This window comes from Ostrinia furnacalis, unplaced genomic scaffold, assembly GCF_004193835.3.
Source record: "Ostrinia furnacalis isolate ACB-3 unplaced genomic scaffold, ASM419383v2 OfSCF1534, whole genome shotgun sequence".
NCBI lineage: Eukaryota > Metazoa > Arthropoda > Insecta > Lepidoptera > Crambidae > Ostrinia > Ostrinia furnacalis.
In genome coordinates, this window is record NW_021131773.1 from 198,957 (window position 1) to 216,591 (window position 17,635).

At 41.3% G+C, this 17,635-nt stretch overlaps 1 protein-coding gene across 1 annotated transcript in view; it reads right to left on the minus strand.

Moving 5' to 3' along the window:
- The window catches only part of pwn (calcium-binding EGF-like domain-containing protein pawn), a 41,596-nt gene that overhangs the window by 1,300 nt on the left and 22,661 nt on the right, over positions 1-17,635 (minus strand). Inside the window, exons 7-17 of the mRNA XM_028304827.1 lie at positions 16,953-17,068; positions 16,117-16,191; positions 15,265-15,381; positions 14,220-14,367; positions 10,280-10,358; positions 9,041-9,178; positions 7,448-7,573; positions 5,249-5,357; positions 4,663-4,737; positions 628-710; positions 202-290 (exon numbers count right to left, since the gene is read on the minus strand). Of these exons, the coding sequence (XP_028160628.1) occupies positions 202-290; positions 628-710; positions 4,663-4,737; positions 5,249-5,357; positions 7,448-7,573; positions 9,041-9,178; positions 10,280-10,358; positions 14,220-14,367; positions 15,265-15,381; positions 16,117-16,191; positions 16,953-17,068 (1,155 nt within the window). The remainder of the gene's footprint in view (positions 1-201; positions 291-627; positions 711-4,662; positions 4,738-5,248; positions 5,358-7,447; positions 7,574-9,040; positions 9,179-10,279; positions 10,359-14,219; positions 14,368-15,264; positions 15,382-16,116; positions 16,192-16,952; positions 17,069-17,635) is intronic.

Here is a 17,635-nt window from a genome sequence, read left to right on the forward strand (position 1 = left end):
CGTAAGGAAAAGAAAGAAAATTAATCTGGTTTTATAATTTGTTTGCTCTGTTGTTGTGGATTCTGAGTACCTTTAACCACCTTCAAAATCATCATCAGGTGAGATTCAGGTCAAGATTTTCTCCGTTGTGGGTAAAAAAAAACAACTGAAGTTTCAATTCAACCCCAAAAATTTTAAATAACATTTTCCTAAACGACTTACCATACAAATTGTGTTGAGATGCAGCTGTATTAGCCCGTGAAGCCACCGTGTTCAATGTTCCAGTGTGGTGGCTGCCGTGTAGACCCATCCTGCAATAGTAAACAAAATAATTTACAATGATTATAGCGTCAAAGTAATTATTACAAAATTGTATTGCAAACGTATTTAATTATTTACAATCGTAGGAGCAAGTGTAAAAACTCAGCGGCGTAAATGTGTTGTGAGATTACAGTTTTACAGGTTTTATTTAACATTCAAACAATGTAGTTAAATTAGATACGTATATTTTTATTGTTTCTTGAACAATTAAAAAAAATAAAGAAATATTATACTCACGAAAAAAAATACTGCGGCACGAACGAAATTCGCCGAGATACCTACGATACTTAGCTGGTAATTAATAATTAAATAAATACAACAACCCACCTGGGCATAGGGACCGGTGGTAGCGTAGGGTACCCTCCGAAAAGGGCTGATGACGGCCTCGTCGCCATCGTCTGAGCTTCCGTCTGGGGGACAAATCATGGTTTAGAACAAAAAGATAAAATGCATACAAATCGTAAGTACTTAAAGTAATCATGATATAAATCTTAAAAGTTATATAAGTCGAAAAAGTAATAATATAACTTGTAAAAAGTCATAATATAAATCATAAAAGTTTTAGTCATTATTTATGTCATAAAAATCATAATATAAGTCATAAAAGTAATTATATCCCCGTGGATATCATAAAAAGCGATAAAGAGACAATGAGGGTTTTCGCTAATGAAAGATCCGCTAGATGGCGGGACGTGGATGTAGGGTCTGACTGCTGCGTGATTGGTGGATTTTGACATATCTGTCAATGCCATGTCAAAAATAACCAATCATGCAGCATTTGGACCTCGCGTCTACGTATTGCCATCTGGCGGATTTTTCATTCGCGAAAACCCTCATTATGCAAACATTAGACCTCTCCAACCTAAGGTCAAATCCTGGGTTAGTAGTAGTTTCGCACGATTTTCCTTCGCACGAATGTGCGAAACGTCCTCTTTCAATAATATTTTTTTTTAGTGGGCGTTTCGCCCGGGTGTATTAAAAGTTTTAAAATCGCGTGCGAATCGTCTCTTTTTTTAACTAGTAGTATGCGTTTCGCATCGCACCCGTTCATCGCATCGTTTTTAATACTTTTGATACATCCGGGCGAAACGCCTACTAAAAAAAATATTATTGAAAGAGGACGTTTCGCACATTCGTGCGAAGGAAAATCGTGCGAAACTACTATTAACCCCAAATCCTCCATTGTCTTTAGAGAGGGTCGTGCAGCGTGCTCCTGCAGTGGAGACTAAATGTCCTGATGATAATGATCTTTTAAACCTTTAACTGGACCTTTTTCAGACCTTAAGACAAGGGAATAATTATAATAATATAACATATTTATTTAATGTATCCGGAGTTACAAAAATATGCCCTCTTAAATAAACTTAAAATATAGTGGGAAATATATTCCAATTGTTGTTACGTGGCTGGTGGACGTGGTAAATGTCAACTTCAGGGTTGCCAGATATCAGCTAACTCAATTCGCCTAATTTTTCCTACCGAGTAGCCTAAATCGCCTAATATTTTTTTTTCCTGAAGTAGCCTAATTCGCCTAACATTTTGAGGTAAGTATACAAAAATACATATCAAATCGACACATTAATGACAAACAGCTGTTTATCTGTTTATCTCTTTCTAACTTACCCATGGTGACGTATGAAAAAAGAGATAGATAATGTTTGGTTAGCCTACTCAACTACTCTGGCAACATTTTTGTGACGTCACTAACTACCTGACTTGTGCCGAGTACATACAATTGTATTTAAGAAATCAACATGGCCGCAATATAGGCAATCAGCTGACAACTACACAACACACGCACACACACACACACACACGCACACGCACACGCACACACACACACACACACACACACACACACACACACACACAAAACCTGTCATTTCCTATATTGCGGCCATTTGTTTTCTTAAATCGTGTATTTATATTGTGTGTAAGTGTGTGNCAATCAGCTGACAACTACACATACGCACACACACACACGCACACACACACACACAAACACACGCACGCGCACACACACACACACACACACACACACACACACACACACACACACACACACACACAAAACCTGTCATTTCCTATATTGCGGCCATGTGTTGTTTTCTTAAATCGTGTATTTGTATTGCGTGTAAGTGTGTGCGTAATGTATGTGTTAGCGGCAATTTGTATAATTTAGGAATTCTATACAATCCCTAGTCAATGTGTAAAATCAATGCCTGGGGCGCGTAATCAATGTATAAAATATTATTGTTCAATTAATATTTTACCATTGTATAGAATACCAGCTGGCCCACCAGTAATGTGTAAAGTAAACAGATTTTGATCANGGTCACAGGTGTATGTAATTCCTAGGCATTGTATAGAATACGTCCAGCTGGCCCACCGGTAATGTGTAAAGTAAACAGACTTTGATCATTATTATTTATGTACGGTTAGGGTGTAGCAAAGGGGGTGCAGGACTTAGCCAAATAACCGAATTTTCGAACGTAATTTGTATGGAGCTGACACTTAGAAAAAAAATTACGGATTTAGTATAGAGTTTGGACTTTCATGGAGTAGTAAAGGGGGTATGGGTCATTTTAAAAAACTAACTGAATAACAGAATACTAGGTTAGGATTTATTTTTCCAAGGTAGGATCCTGAAGTAGCCTAAATAGCCCGATCTTATTTTCTAGGTAGCCTAAATGGCTACCGGTAGCCGTTTGCATTTTTTGGTCGCCATTTGACCCCCAGAGGTAGCCTAAATGGCGATAATTCGCCTAATCTGGCACCACTGGTTTGAAGTTAAGCGACACTAATAAGTATGTATTTACAAAAAAAAAAAAATTAAGTATGTTTATATCCGTTTTCTAGTGAGCGGACGCTGTGAATGTACGTCACACGGGGTCACGTGACCGTCGGCGGGACTCAATATTTAAGCGAACTTTGAATGCCTATAAAATCATAACTACTGGGTATTTTTGAATGAAATAAAAACTAATGTATTTGTAAATGTAAAAGCTTAACTGTAACATAGGTTTCAAGTGATTTTGCATACCTAGTAACATTCTCAATTGTAGTAACCACTACTTTGTTAACACTAGACAGATACATTTGAACATTTCTCGGCCATTTTAAAGAAACAGTTATTTAAAATTATAAAATCTTCGCAACGAAAACATCTTTTTGTTTATTTTTTGAATAGTCCAAAAATATTAGAGTGGAATGAAACGTTTTATAGAGATGTGCTTTTCACTCGGATTAGTCGAAAATTCGACTTCCGTGTCCATTTGTTTGACACTTTCTCTCAAATCAATACTCATAACTCATCACTAGAAAAAGCGCGGGAAACGTCGTACTTGGTGGACGTCATTTTTCTTGCTAAAAAATTTTAAATTAGAAAAAGGATCAGATTGGTGGTTTAGTGCATAATTAAGTAGTATTCTAAGTTATATTTATTATTTTATTGTAGTGTAGCATTCACTTCTGCANTAGTTCCAAAATACTGAACTGTCCTATGCATGACATTGACAGTGGGGCGCCACCGTCAATACCGGATCGCTGGTTCCGATTTTTGCCATGTTGGAAACCATATAGTTAAACGATGGTAGCGCCCCCCTGTCATTGAGTTTGGTGGGACAGTTCAGCCTGGGTCATCTATAACTGAATTTTCGAACGTCATTTGTATGGAGCTGACACTTAGAAAAAAAATTACGGATTTAGTATAGAGTTTGGACTTTCATGGAGTAGTAAAGGGGGTAGGGGTCATTTTAAAAAACTAACTGAATTACAGAATACTAGGTTAGGATTTATTTTTCCAAGGTAATCCTGAAGTAGCCTAAATAGCCCGATCTTATTTTCTAGGTAGCCTAAATGGCTACCGGTAGCCGTTTGCATTTTTTGGTCGCCATTTGACCCCCAGAGGTAGCCTAAATGGCGATAATTCGCCTAATCTGGCACCACTGGTCAACTTGACAAGTGACATTGTTTTTTTTAATTGTATTTTTTTTTCTCTGTCTGTAGCATTGGTTTTTGTTTTTGACATGTGTATGTATGTATTATTAATAATATTGTTATGTTTTAATTTAATGAATGATGTATTTTGTTATTATTTAATTTTAATTTTTTGAATGATTAATTTATGGTTTTTATTATTATTTTTTTTGTATAGCGCTGCAAAAGGCACCCACTGAAAATCAGTGTCTTGGCAGTCACACTGTCAAGATATTGCTGAGTGGGTGACCTTTTTTGGCAACTTAGTTATTATTTTTTTGTATATGTCTATGTTGCCTGAATTTGTTGTTGCCATATAAAGTTATTTTCTTTCTTTCTTTCTTCTTTCTTTACTGTCGTATAAAAGGTAAGTTAATTACTCACCGCATAGTGGTTGGCCTGCGCTTGCGCCATAGCTTCTGCTATCTGCGCCCACCTCATCCTTTCTTCCAATGTCACCTGTTAAAGAAGAAATAAATATTGATATCCACCTCAATTTTAACAATATGATTTTAATAGAAGCAGCTAATTATGCACCATTCTAATTGAAATAGGGGACAAGAAATCGACTGTCAATTATTTATCGAGCTGATAGAACGTGACTTTTCCATGTGTAAAGAAAAAGGGCAATGGCATCCATCGTGAGGTTTGAATCTGGATAGACTGACAATTAATTTTTGCAAAGATTACAGTTAATTAAAAAATAATTATGTTTTCAGCAGTGTAATGTACTGTTTTTTTTATTTGCCGTCTAAAATACTTTATTCTTTATAACTGTAATTGAGATTTTAGGTATGAGCTTGCTCAACTTTAAATCAAGTAGGTACCTACCTATATGAACGTTCAAGCTGGAAAAGTCTCACTATAGAAACCGGGCCTGTGTCTTGTATTGGATGGTGTCATAGTTAAATACACAATTAAAAGCATACTGAAATGACCCTCAACGTCATCGAACCCTGAACATTCATACCTGGTAGGGCGGCTGGCCGACCGGCGGCGTCTTGATGGTGTTGGCCGCCATGTAGTTGAACACCGGCGACCCCATGCCCATGGCCTTCTGCTCGCGGGACCACTTGCGGCTGGGGGTTGGAGATACAATGGGTTATAATTTAAAAAAAATCTGGTAACAAAAACGTGACACTATATTCATACACAATTATTATACCTTTTTTTCCTCTTTATGTTGATTTGTATTGTAATATCTTTGATACCAAATAAATAAAAGGACAGTACAATTCATTATTTATCCTATCAAACCGCTTTTTAAGACCTCTTAGAAATTGATTTATATTGTGTCTCGAGTCGCAGGTACTTGAAGGGATAAAATTATCGTCGTTACTGCGTTGTCCACTCGCCAGAACCTAGTCGTTCCCTAGCCATAACTTAGATATTTTCTAGTCATAGCCTAGCCTTTTCCTAGCCATAACCTAGTCGTCTCCCTACTCATAACCTAGTCATCCTCTACTCATACATAACCCAGTCGTCCCTAAGGCATAACCTAGTTGCCCCTAATCATGACCTAGGCGTCCCCAAGTCATTACCTAGTCGTCCCCTGATCATAAACTAGTCGTCCCCAAGGTATAACCTAGTTGTCCCCTACTCATAACCCAGTCATCCCCTACTCATTACCTAGTCATCACCTACTCATAACCTAGTCATCCCCTACTCATAACCTAGTCATCCCCTACTCATAACCTAGTCATCCCCTACTCATAACCTAGTCATCCCCTACTCATAACCTAGTCATCCCCTACTCATAACCTAGTTGTCCCCTAATCATGACCTAGTCATCCCCTAGTCATCCCCTACTCATAACCTAGTCATCCCCTAATCATAACCTAGTTGTCCCCTAATCATGACCTAGTCACCCCCTCCTCATAACCTAGTCGTCCCCTACTCATAACCCAGTCATGCCCTACTCATAACCTAGTCATCCCCTACTCATAACCTAGTCATCCCCTACTCATAACCTAGTCGTCCCCTACCCAAAACCTAGTCGTCCCCTAATCATGACCTAGCCATCCCCTACTCATAACCCAGTCATCCCCTACTCATAACCCAGTCATCCCCTACTCATAACCTAGTCGTCCCCTACTCATAACCTAGTCATCCCCTACTCATAACCTAGTCATCCCCTACTCAAAACCTAGTCATCCCCTAATCATGACCTAGTCATCCCCTACTCATAACCTAGTCGTCCTAGTTCCCAAGCTACAACCTAACCGTCCGCCAGTTATCACTTGTCCTCTTCACTCACTTACAACTTACCTACAAGTACGTAGGGCGATGAACGCGCCAGCCATTAATTCGCCTTTTCTATTCACTTCATATCACTCATCAACCACCAATCAACTCGTCGTCTCCTAGCCGTTACTTAGTATTTCATGGTCCACTAGCCATAACCTATTGACCATAAGCCATAACCCAGTTGTCCCCTCCACTATCTTCATTACTCACCTCCAAGACAGCAAGGAAGCGAGCGTCAGTGCTATAACAAGCGCAGCAAGGGAAGCCCCCACTGCTACGCCTACAACTTCACCATCCACCTCACACGTAAGTAAGCTAGTCTCTCTAGTTCTCTACTCAGCTGGACTTCCATTCATCACTTCACTATTCTTAACAGAGCGGTGAGTTTCAGCACAATGATTGAAAATGAAAATGAAAAATGAAAATGAAATATTTTATTCAGCGACACAAATCAAAAATATTTAACAAAAGTAAAGAGAATAGGTAATGTGCGTGTCACCGAAACGGTATCCACTCAGCATCATGTCGAGGTGTCGTAAGGGACACCACGACGCTGGTCTTCCGTGGATACTCGTGGATTGGGCGCAGCGACAAACGAAACCTAGAAGCTGTATTCCACCATAGTCCGCGAGCACGTAGAATTTTGTCCAATGACCCCAAGCTACCCATCCTTATCGCTCGCGCGTAATTATATTGCTGACGCGACTGTACGACGGGCGCCCGCAGTGAGTGTGCGAGCGCGACAGCAACATAATTACGCGCGAGCGATAAGGATGGGTAGCTTGGGGTCATTGGACAAAGTTCTACGTGCTCGCAGACCGGGCTTTAGCCGACTATTCCTCGCTTCGTCGTCCACTGGCCATTATTTAGTCATCGTCTAGCTGTAACCTAGTAGTCTATCTATTACTTAGTAAACACTTACCTCCAAGACAGCAAGGCAGCGAGTGTCAGCGCGATCACAAGGGCAGCAGCGAGGGAAGCCCCCACTGCCACGCCTACCACTTCGCCGTCAACCTCACACGTGGAACCGTAGTATCCAGACGAACAGCTGAAACAAACATTAATTCTTTATCAGACTTTTCTGAACACTTACAATACTTTATCACAAGTTCAAATACATTGTAGTAAAATATAACTCGGAAAACCTTGGGAGGCCCTTGTCCAGCAGTGGACGTCATTTGGCTAAAACGATTATAACTTAGGCCTCTTCAAAGTGAGAGTGAATAGGCGTTTACTGGGCATAGGTACAAAGGATATGATTGTAGTCAAATACCAGCTGTGATTTGCATAAAACTACTTTGAACATCAATGTGACGATAGTCCTTGTTCTAATAGATGGTGATGATGAAGGATTTAAAAATGTTTGGGATGCTTATCTGCCTAGCTCGCATTTATATAAATATTTATAACTATGTAATATTTTAAAATCTGTAAACCTTTGAAAAAGAGGCTGACAATAGTGTCTGAGTTTCTTGCGCTGCTTCTTCTCAGCACTGGCCCATTTATTGTCCTGAGGCAGTGGTAGGGTTAATACTGGGACGTGTAAAAGTGATTTTTTATAAGCTACTTGAATAAATAAATGAGTTTTTTGCATATACAAATCATCGTCATCTCGTCGTCATCATCATTTCAACCAGAGGACGTCCTCTGACTGTCCTCCTCTAAAATGATTTCCTGATTGGCCGATTGGTAGCGGCCCGCATCCAGCGCCTCCCTGCTACCTTTATGAGGTCATCTGTCTGCACGTGACCTCAATTCCAGAACCTTATCAACTACATGTGGCTATGCAATAATAAGCCTTATTCGTACCTGCAGTAAGGCTGGTTATTGCTGTACTTGCAGACGCCGCGCTCGTTGCAGTGCGAAGATCGGCACCCAAGCTACAGAATAATGACCCTTATCAACCACATGTTTCTATGCAAAAATTATCCTTATTCCTACCTGCAGTAAGGCTGATTATTGTTGTATTTGCAGACGCCGTGCTCGTTCAAAGCGGCACCAGCACGATAACTCTCGGCCTGCGCGGTACTACATGTAGCTAAGCAACAATGAACCTTAATCCTACCTGCAGTAAGATTGTTTTTTTTTCTGTACCTACAGCTAAAGCCTGGTCCGTGAGCACGTAGAATCCCGTCCAATAACCCCAAGCTACCCATCCCTATCGCTCGCGCGTAATTATGTTGCTATCGCGCTCGCACACTCACTGCGGGTGCCAGTCGCACAGTTGCGACAGCAATATAATTACGCGCGAGCGATAAGGATGGGTAGCTTGGGGTCATTGGACGGGATTCTACGTGCTCACGGACCAGGCTTTACCACATTCGCACAAAGTTTGGCAGCAGTAAGCCACATGTTGCCAAGCAACAATGAACCGTATTCCTACCTGCAGTAAGGCTGGTTATTGCTGTACTTGCAGACGCCGCGCTCGTTGCAGTGCGAAGATCGGCACCCAAGCTACATAATAATGACCCTTATCAACCACATGTTGCTATGCAAAAATTATCCCTATTCGTACCTGCAATAAGGCTGGTTGTTGCTGTATTTGCAGACGCCGCGCTCGTTGCAATGAGAAGCGGCGCAGGCGCGGCAGAATCGGCCGGCGCGGTGCGCGACGCCCGCTGACTCGTCTAGCGTCGTGTCGGGACATGCGCATCTGAAAAGAAGAAATTAAATCAATTGGTATCCAAAAATAATACAATTTTGGAGTAACATAGAACTAATTTTCAACTCTTGAGTCCCACTGTTCAAACTCCAGGTTAAAACTGTAGATCTTTTTTTTTTATCCACAAAGAGGAAGCTCTTGGCCTGTATCTCATCTGATGGTAAGTGGCGATCAGGCCGAAGGTGGAAGCGAGCTTCACCCGGAATCCTCAACCACGGAGGAACTGACTATCTTACCTCTAACTGCCGGAACACAACAATGTTGTTAACATTGTTGTTATGGCGACCGACTTAGGTAAGATGATGGTAGCTAGCCAGGCGGACTTAGAACAAGCCCTACCACCAACCAAACCGAACAGAAAAATCTGCCCCCACTGTGAATCGAGCCCGAGACCTCTGCGTCTGAAGCAGGTGGTCTTACCACTAGACCACAGGCGGTCTATTTATACAACAAGCTTTTTCCGTGGATTCACCCCTGAGGATGAGAAATACAATTCTATAGCTAAGTTAGATCCATGATCCAACCGGTGATGTTCCTCTGGATAGCTTGAGTAATCTTAGAGAGCTATCACCTATATGCGGAATTCAAAGTTATATTCATGAACCTTTTTGCAGTTTATGGAAGACTAGCGGTCGCCCGCGACTTCGTTCGCGTGGACCTCGTTTTACCCCCGTTAGATATCATATTGATAGATGGCGTTTCACGGCTTCCCCCGAATGAGTATTTACGAACGTCATATACAGTAGTTTGTCCAGCGCTGTAGATTTTAACCAATGACGATAGGTAGATGGCGCTTTTTAGACACGTCTTATTTATTTATTGAAATTTATTTGTCACATATCGTCATAAGTTAGCCTATATGTTAATCTGGGTTATAAACAATAATACTGTAAAGTTTCAACAAAATCCGTTCAGTAGTTTTTGCTAGAAAGAGTAACAAACATCCAGACATCATGACATCCAGACATCCAAACTTTCGCCTTTATAATATTATAGTAGGATGGTGACTATTCCTGCAAATCAGCAGAATCACTAGTACTTATCTACTCTTTCTTGTAACTTCTCATTAATCTACGAAGTCAGAAGACTTACCTAAATCCTCCGAAAGTATTAGTGCAGGTGGCCAGCTCGTGACAATCATTCAGCTCTGGAGAAGCACACTCGTCCACGTCTGCAACAAAGGCGTATACGTTATACAAACTAGTAGAGTTAACAATGGGTACCTACAAAGTCTATAGAACCTAGGAAAAATATTCTGGAAAGGTACCATTTCCACGAAAAATTTAGGTGAGATGATGGTAGCTAGCCTGTGGAACTTAAAACAAGCCCTACCACCAACAGAGTAAAAAGTTTTGCCCCTTCTGGGGATCGAACCTGAAACCTTTCAAATACCGCTGGCCAGAGTGCTCAGTGAGAAAAAAAAAGTTTGCCTAATAAACTAGAAGATGAATGAAGACGGCCCTAGATCTGTACCTTTTAAGGACAGTTGCTCTGTTTTCCCAGTGGCAAAGAAGGGCTTGCTTAAGGTCTAGGGTCTCCTATAGCTTGAAGAGTGGAAGACGCTTCTGTATCTGTACCTTTCAAATGCTGCTGCTTTGAGTGTCCTGTGTTTAGTGCCTAGTGGGAAAGAAAGGCCTGCTTATGGCCAAGAGTCCCCAATAGCTTGAATAGTTGAAGAAGGTCCTGGATCTGTCCTTTCAGATGCTGCTGCCCTAAGGCTAGCACCTCTTTCCCTATTGGGCTCTTTCGCTATACTATGGCCCAATAGGATGAAGAGTTGAAGACAGTCCTGTATCTGTACCTTTCAAATGCTGCTGCCTTGAGTGTCCTGTTTTTGGCAGCTGTCCAGGTTACCTAGTGGGAAAGAAGACCCTGCCTGTATCTCCAATGTCTCCAAGAGACTATAGACCTGTATCTGACTTGTCAAAGTCAGCTGCTGAGTGCCTAGTGAGAAAGAGAAGCTTGCCTATATCCTCAGGCGGTCCGCTATAGTCTACTTTGAAAACGGCTCTAGATCACCCTAGATGTAGCACTAGTGCCCCCAATGGTTCTACTTATGGCACTAAGACACACCCAATAGATTAAAGACGACCCCAGATCAAACCTTCCAAAGACAGCTGCCCAGGATGTAAAATGGGAAAGACTAGGGGCTTGTCAATGACCTAGGTCTCTAAGTTGCCCAGAATGCCGAGTAACAGCCTGGCTGTGACCTGGGTCTCTATTAAACTAAATCTCCTTGATCTGTACCTTTTGAGGGTAGCCGTCCAGGGAAAGAAGTGCTAGCCCATAGGCTAGCACTTCTTTCCCTATTAGGCCCTTTCTCTAGGTTATGGCTAAGACTCCCCAATATGCTGAAGAGTAGAAGAAAGTCCTGGCTCAGTATCTTCATTATTGGCAGCTGTCCAAATCCAGCTGTGTCTGTACCTAGTGAGAAAGAAAGACCTGCCTTTGTCCCAATGTCTCCAAGATACTATAGACCTGTGTCTGACCTGTGAGAGGCAGCACGCTGCCGGCGGGCGAGTCCACGAACAGCTTGGAGGCGCCGACGTTGTTGGAGCGGCGCCGGATCACGCCCAGCAGGTGCTTCTGTACGTCTGTTGCTACCGCCGGCCGGAGAGTCGAGGGGAGTTCTTTATATCTATGCTAGAGCCCCCAGTAGCTTAAAGGGTTACTTCTCATTTACACTCAAATTTGATGGTCACACAATAATAGTTCATAAACGGTATAAGTTAGAACAATACCTTTGAAATCAGATGATAAAATAGCTATTTAGCTACATACAAAATAAAGGACATTGTCAGAAACCGCCTAAAAAACCGCCCAAAAACATGAACCCATCATAATTATTTTCTATTTTTTTAAATACATTAAGCACCCTTTCATTCTAATGGACACTTAAGCATTGAAAAATTAAATAAATAAGTCTTTCAACGTTTATTCTATAATACTATTACAACTTCCGGACGTTTTGGTGCGTGGCATGGTCTAAAACCTATCAAGTTCCATAATTTTTGCCGATAGAATCTGTACGAGGCATTACCGTACTTTATTGCTGGGAGTCCATGTATAGTGATGTTCCTGCGGCCATCATAGACAATAAAATATCGATTTTGAAAATAAAATAAATCGATTAAACTGCTTTGAAGACTAGATTTGCGTTAAAAGCTAAAAAGATATTGACACCTATTACAAGAAGCTATCTAAAGTGTCCAACTGGTCGAAGGTCGTAAATAAAATAAAAATAATTAGGACCCTAAACTGATATTCATGGTATCATAACTGTAAAAGTGTCGGAATCCGATGTTGAATCCAATGCCAGTTGAAGTGTGAGAAACATATATGTAATAATACAAGATTGCCGTTAAACCGAACACCAGCAACCAATCATAGCGTTCTATTCGGTTAACGTCAGTCACGCTTCGACCATTGGGGAGGTGAGATAGGTCGATCGTCACTCTGCGAAAGAAATACGTAGCTTTTTGTGATTGTCCATAGACATACCGTCGCTTGCTTGAACAATATTTTCTACCTCTAAACTTTAAATAATTTAATTGAAACTTTGCCATTGAAAACTTAACATGTTAGACTTATTTGTGTAGTATTCAACTTGAACCGTTAAATTCAAATTTAAGGATAATTCATAAAAAACCAAAATTTTCGTCACCTTCGTGGCATCACCTTTGTGGTGTTTTATACACGAAGGTGATTTTAGGCCACGAAAGTGATTTCTTGCTTTGGTTTATTTTAAAATATAGTGACTGGTGTTTATGTTTTTACAATATTTTAATAATAATAATTATACGTGGTAAAGTAGAGATCAGTACATCAATAAATAAATAAATAAGGGCCTCGTATTTTTGTTGTCTGTCTGTATGACTGTATGTATGTCTGATATGACGTGACTGTGTATCTGTTTGTAAGATAAATTTAATCTGAAGTTTGAGTTAAAAGTTGTACAACAAAAATACGAGGCCCTCTGGCCTAAATAAAGAATATATTTTTGTTGAGGGACTGATAATCAGTTAGAGTTCTTTTTTATTGAGGTACTGATAATCCGTTTTTTGCTTCTTTAGCATTTCAGAATGCCACCAGTGTCACCCTTAAAACCAATTGCGTAGAATCTTGTAACTTAGTAGGTGACCTAATCGGTAAAATTTTATCTTGTATTTAAGTAGGTACCTATTTATATTATGTTATTGCTATTTATCTATGAAAATAAGACAAAATATATGTTTTATATACACTTAAGAGTCATTTACAGTAGTAAAGTTTGAAAAAATGAGTGCTGTCAAGTACAGAATCACTTTCGTGGCATCAAAAAATTCAAAACGTTAAAGCTTCCAAACGAGACTCACTGTTTGACTGATTTACTGAGAATACAATCTTCACATCAAGCGCTACAATTTTTGTTTACAAAAAGTTGAAATAAGTTAGAAATAAAATTCGCCACGAAGGTGACGATGAGAACCGTGGCGATGAGAAATACCCAAAGACAGCCCTAGGTCGCCATAGTTACAATACTAGTCCCCCCGATAGACCTAAAGTTACGACAATGGGATGCACCCAGTAGATAAAACACGACCCCAGATCAAACTTTTCAGAGTGTTCAATAAGAAAGAAAGAAAGACCTGCGTTTAGACTGAAGGTCCCTGATAGGTAAAAGACGGCCCAGTATCTGTATCTTTTGAAGGCAGCTGCTCAGATTAAATAGTGGGAAATAAGAGACTGCTCCATGTAGCAGTTCCTTCTTGACCATGGCCTAGACTTCCCAATAGGCTGAAAAGTGGAAGACGCTCCTGTATCTGTACCTTCCAAGGGCAGCTGCCCAGGGTGCCTAGTGGGAAAGAAAGGCCTGCTTATGGTTTAGAGACCCCAGTAGGTTGAAATGGTGAAGACGCTCCTGGATCTGACCAAATGCTGCTGCCTTGAGTGTCTTGCTTCTTCATCTTTGGCAGCTGTCCAGGATGCCTAGTGGGAAAGAAGACTGCCTTTGTTCCTAGATCTCCAAAAGACTGCAGGCACTATATCTGACCTGTGAGAGGCAGCACGCTGCCGGCGGGCGAGTCCACGAACAGCTTGGAGGCGCCGACGTTGTTGGAGCGGCGCCGGATCACGCCCAGCAGGTGCTTCTGTACGTCTGTTGCTACCGCCGGCCGGAGAGTCTCCGGGGTTTCTTGCATCTGGATAAGGATAATCAGTTGATGAGTGATAATGATATGATGGTGACGATTTAGCTTTGGTGCGACAATGCTTTGGCTGGAAAGATTATGAGATTTCTTTCGTATTGGATGGAATTCAACAACAACTATTTTAAAGTCAGATGGAAGCTGATGGAACCTGATGAAAGGGACATTATTTTATCATCATTATGACATTTTTCTTCTATGTGGGTACTTGACGCAACAACTAGCGGCTTAATAAGCTGCCATGTGACATAGCTAATTATCCGACCGACAGGACTCAAATGTGTTGTGTAATCTTATTTTATTTTTAGGACAATTAGATTGCTTCTAGCCTACAATGTAGGACTCTAACTGAGAACAAATACACGAAGATACATCTCTCTTAAAACTGACTCAAGATGAAGCTTCCTGCGACAATGAAGCGGTGTCATACGGCATCGTTTCTGAAGCACATCTGAAGTTTCTCTAACATTATGAAGTCACAAAAACAATCCCCGCATCGTTGCAAATACAGTTGAGCCATTCATACCTATTTAAGATAGATAATATTATACTGCTGATTATGTGTTTAAAGCCTGGATTATAATATTCTACTCAAAGGGCGATGGAGCATGCTATGCTCGGAGTTTCCCTGCGTGATCGAATCAGAAATGAGGAGATCCGCAGGAGAACTGCCGCTGGGGCAGGAAAGTTCTTGAGTGGCGACCACGAGCCGGAAGACGTAGCGTGGGCAGGCCTCCCACTAGGTGGACCGACGGTCTGGTGAAGGCCGCGGGAGGTGCCTGGATGCGAGCGGCGCAAGACCGGTCTTTGTGGAAATCCTTGGGGGAGGCCTTTGTCCAGCAGAGGACGTCTTTCGGTTGAAACGAACGAACGAACGAATATTCTACTCACCAAAATGGTGTAGTTAACGAACACCCCCTGGTTGTTCTCGTCGCCCTTGTGGATGGAGTTCACGGAGCCACTCACGAAGTCATCGGAGAATGGAGTCATTGAGAAGGCTGAGTCGATCTGAGGAAGTTTCATCATCATCATTATTCTCGTCACCATCATTGTCATCATCATCATTATTGTCATCATCATCATCATCATCAGATCTTTTAGGAGCATGACAATCTCGTAATTTATCCAAGAGTGAATTCATTGGGAATACTGAATCGACCTGAGAAATTAGTTTTCATTCATTCATCATCATCGGGTCATCATTTACATTATCAACATCACCATCATTAAGCTATTCATTCTCCAGTGTTGGAGCTCGACCCTCTCTAATATACCAAATAATGGAGTCATTGAGCAGGTCGAGTCGATCTGAGAAATAATTAAGTAATTATCATCATCAGATCATAGCACAGCACAACTTTCTCAATGAGGGCTATCGTTTTAGCGCTCACCAGTTAGCGCCACTGTAGAGTAAGGTCCTGTCACTTGCTAGTAGCGAAGACAGTGGCACCAACTTGTGAGCGCTAAAGTGGTAGGAGGACTATCGCATTTGCACTCATCAAGATGGCGCCACTCTAGAGTAAGGTCCTGTCAATCGCTAGGGGTGCCAACTGCTAAGTATAAAAACGATAGCCCTCATTACCAGAGGCGGACAAAGGATTGGCTTACACTCCTCACGCTGGTCAGACGGAGAAAAAGGGATATTCTCTTAAGCAGTTCCGTCATCATCATCATCGTAAGTTTCGTGAAGATGATGCTGAAGGTGATGATGATAGAACTGCTGAATGTGTTCAAAATACTTACTGCTTTCAACGCTTCATAGCTGAGAAGTTGATACGGTTCCGAGTCTTTGTCTGCTAGCTTCGCATCCCAGGCAACCTGAAATAAGCAAAGAATACAGTTATTAACCTGAATTATGGCAAGAAATATTGTTTAACTCACTAGTTTCTGAAGTCCTGGTGAGTATAGTTTTATATTTTATCCCATATCAAAATGGTAGTAATGGGTTCTTCTTCGTCTACTGTCATGTGAGTTGCAACAGTCAATTCACAGCCCAAGAGTCAGATTTCATGAACTGCCAAGGCGTCTGAGACATGGCTCTATCTGATCAAATCGAGGGACCTCTACCAGCTAGGTGAACCTTATAAAGGTTGCAGGAAAGTGCTGGATGCTTCTGAAAACGGCTCCTGGTCTGACTGGTGACTGTACCTTCCTCTCGTAGAACCTGTCGACCCTGAGGTTGAGGAGCAGGGCCCTCATGCGGCGACACTTCTCTAAAAATACCTATTCTCGGACTTTCGTCTTCAAAATTCTTCTGATCAATTTAGTTGCGGGAGAAACTTGGCCTTCACTGGCTGGGTTATTGACGGTCAAGCTGTAGATCCTGGCTACACAAGAGCTACATCGGTGGGAACAAGACGTGGGCATAGTCCTGCTGAAGTAGACAAGATGCTCTTCTAGAAAAGCACTAAGCTGAGCTCTAAGGGAAAAGTTGCACTGGTATCAATCTGGTTGCTACGCACCTTTCTTTCGTAGAACTTGTAGATCCTGAGGTTGAGACGCTACCCCTATTTAAGTCCTGATGTGGGGGAAGCCCTAAGCTAAGATCTAAGGGAAAGTTGCACTAGTGTCTTATCTACCTTCCTCTCGTAGAACTTGTCGACCCTGAGGTTGAGGAGCAGGGCCACGACACGGCGGCACGGGTCACGCTGCACGCGCCGCGCGTAGCCCGGCCGGCACTGGCAGCTGGATATGCCTGGAGAAGAATTCTTATTTTAGATTTAACTAGTTGACCCGGCGAACTTTGTTCCGCCTTAATGGCAATAAATAAGCAGACTTTTTTTTAATTTCGAACGGGATAAAAAGTATCCTATGTCCTTCTCCTGGCTCTAAACTACCTCCTTGACAATTTTCAGCTAAATCGGTTCAGCCGTTCTTGAGTTATAAATGGTGTAACCAACACGACTTTCTTTTATATATAGAATATAGAATATATACCTAAAAAGGCCGTTAATTAGTTTTGCAAGGCAATCGAATACCGCACTTAGCCTCATGTGTAGGTCATTGTGAGCGATTTGTGGTTTATTTTCCTACTTCAACCACCCCAGATTCCTCCAGAAAGCAAGCAGTCTGTCTAGGCCGTTATTGACTGACCTATCAATACAGATCAAACCATTGCAAGAATAGGGATGTTTCCTGGGTCAAAAAGCAAGAGTTTTAATTAGTCCGTCAGTTAACTTATCAAAAAATACTCTACACGTATTTTTCACTTTTTCAAACTAATGAAAATTTAAAGAGATAAATCGCGCCAAAGTTCATAAGA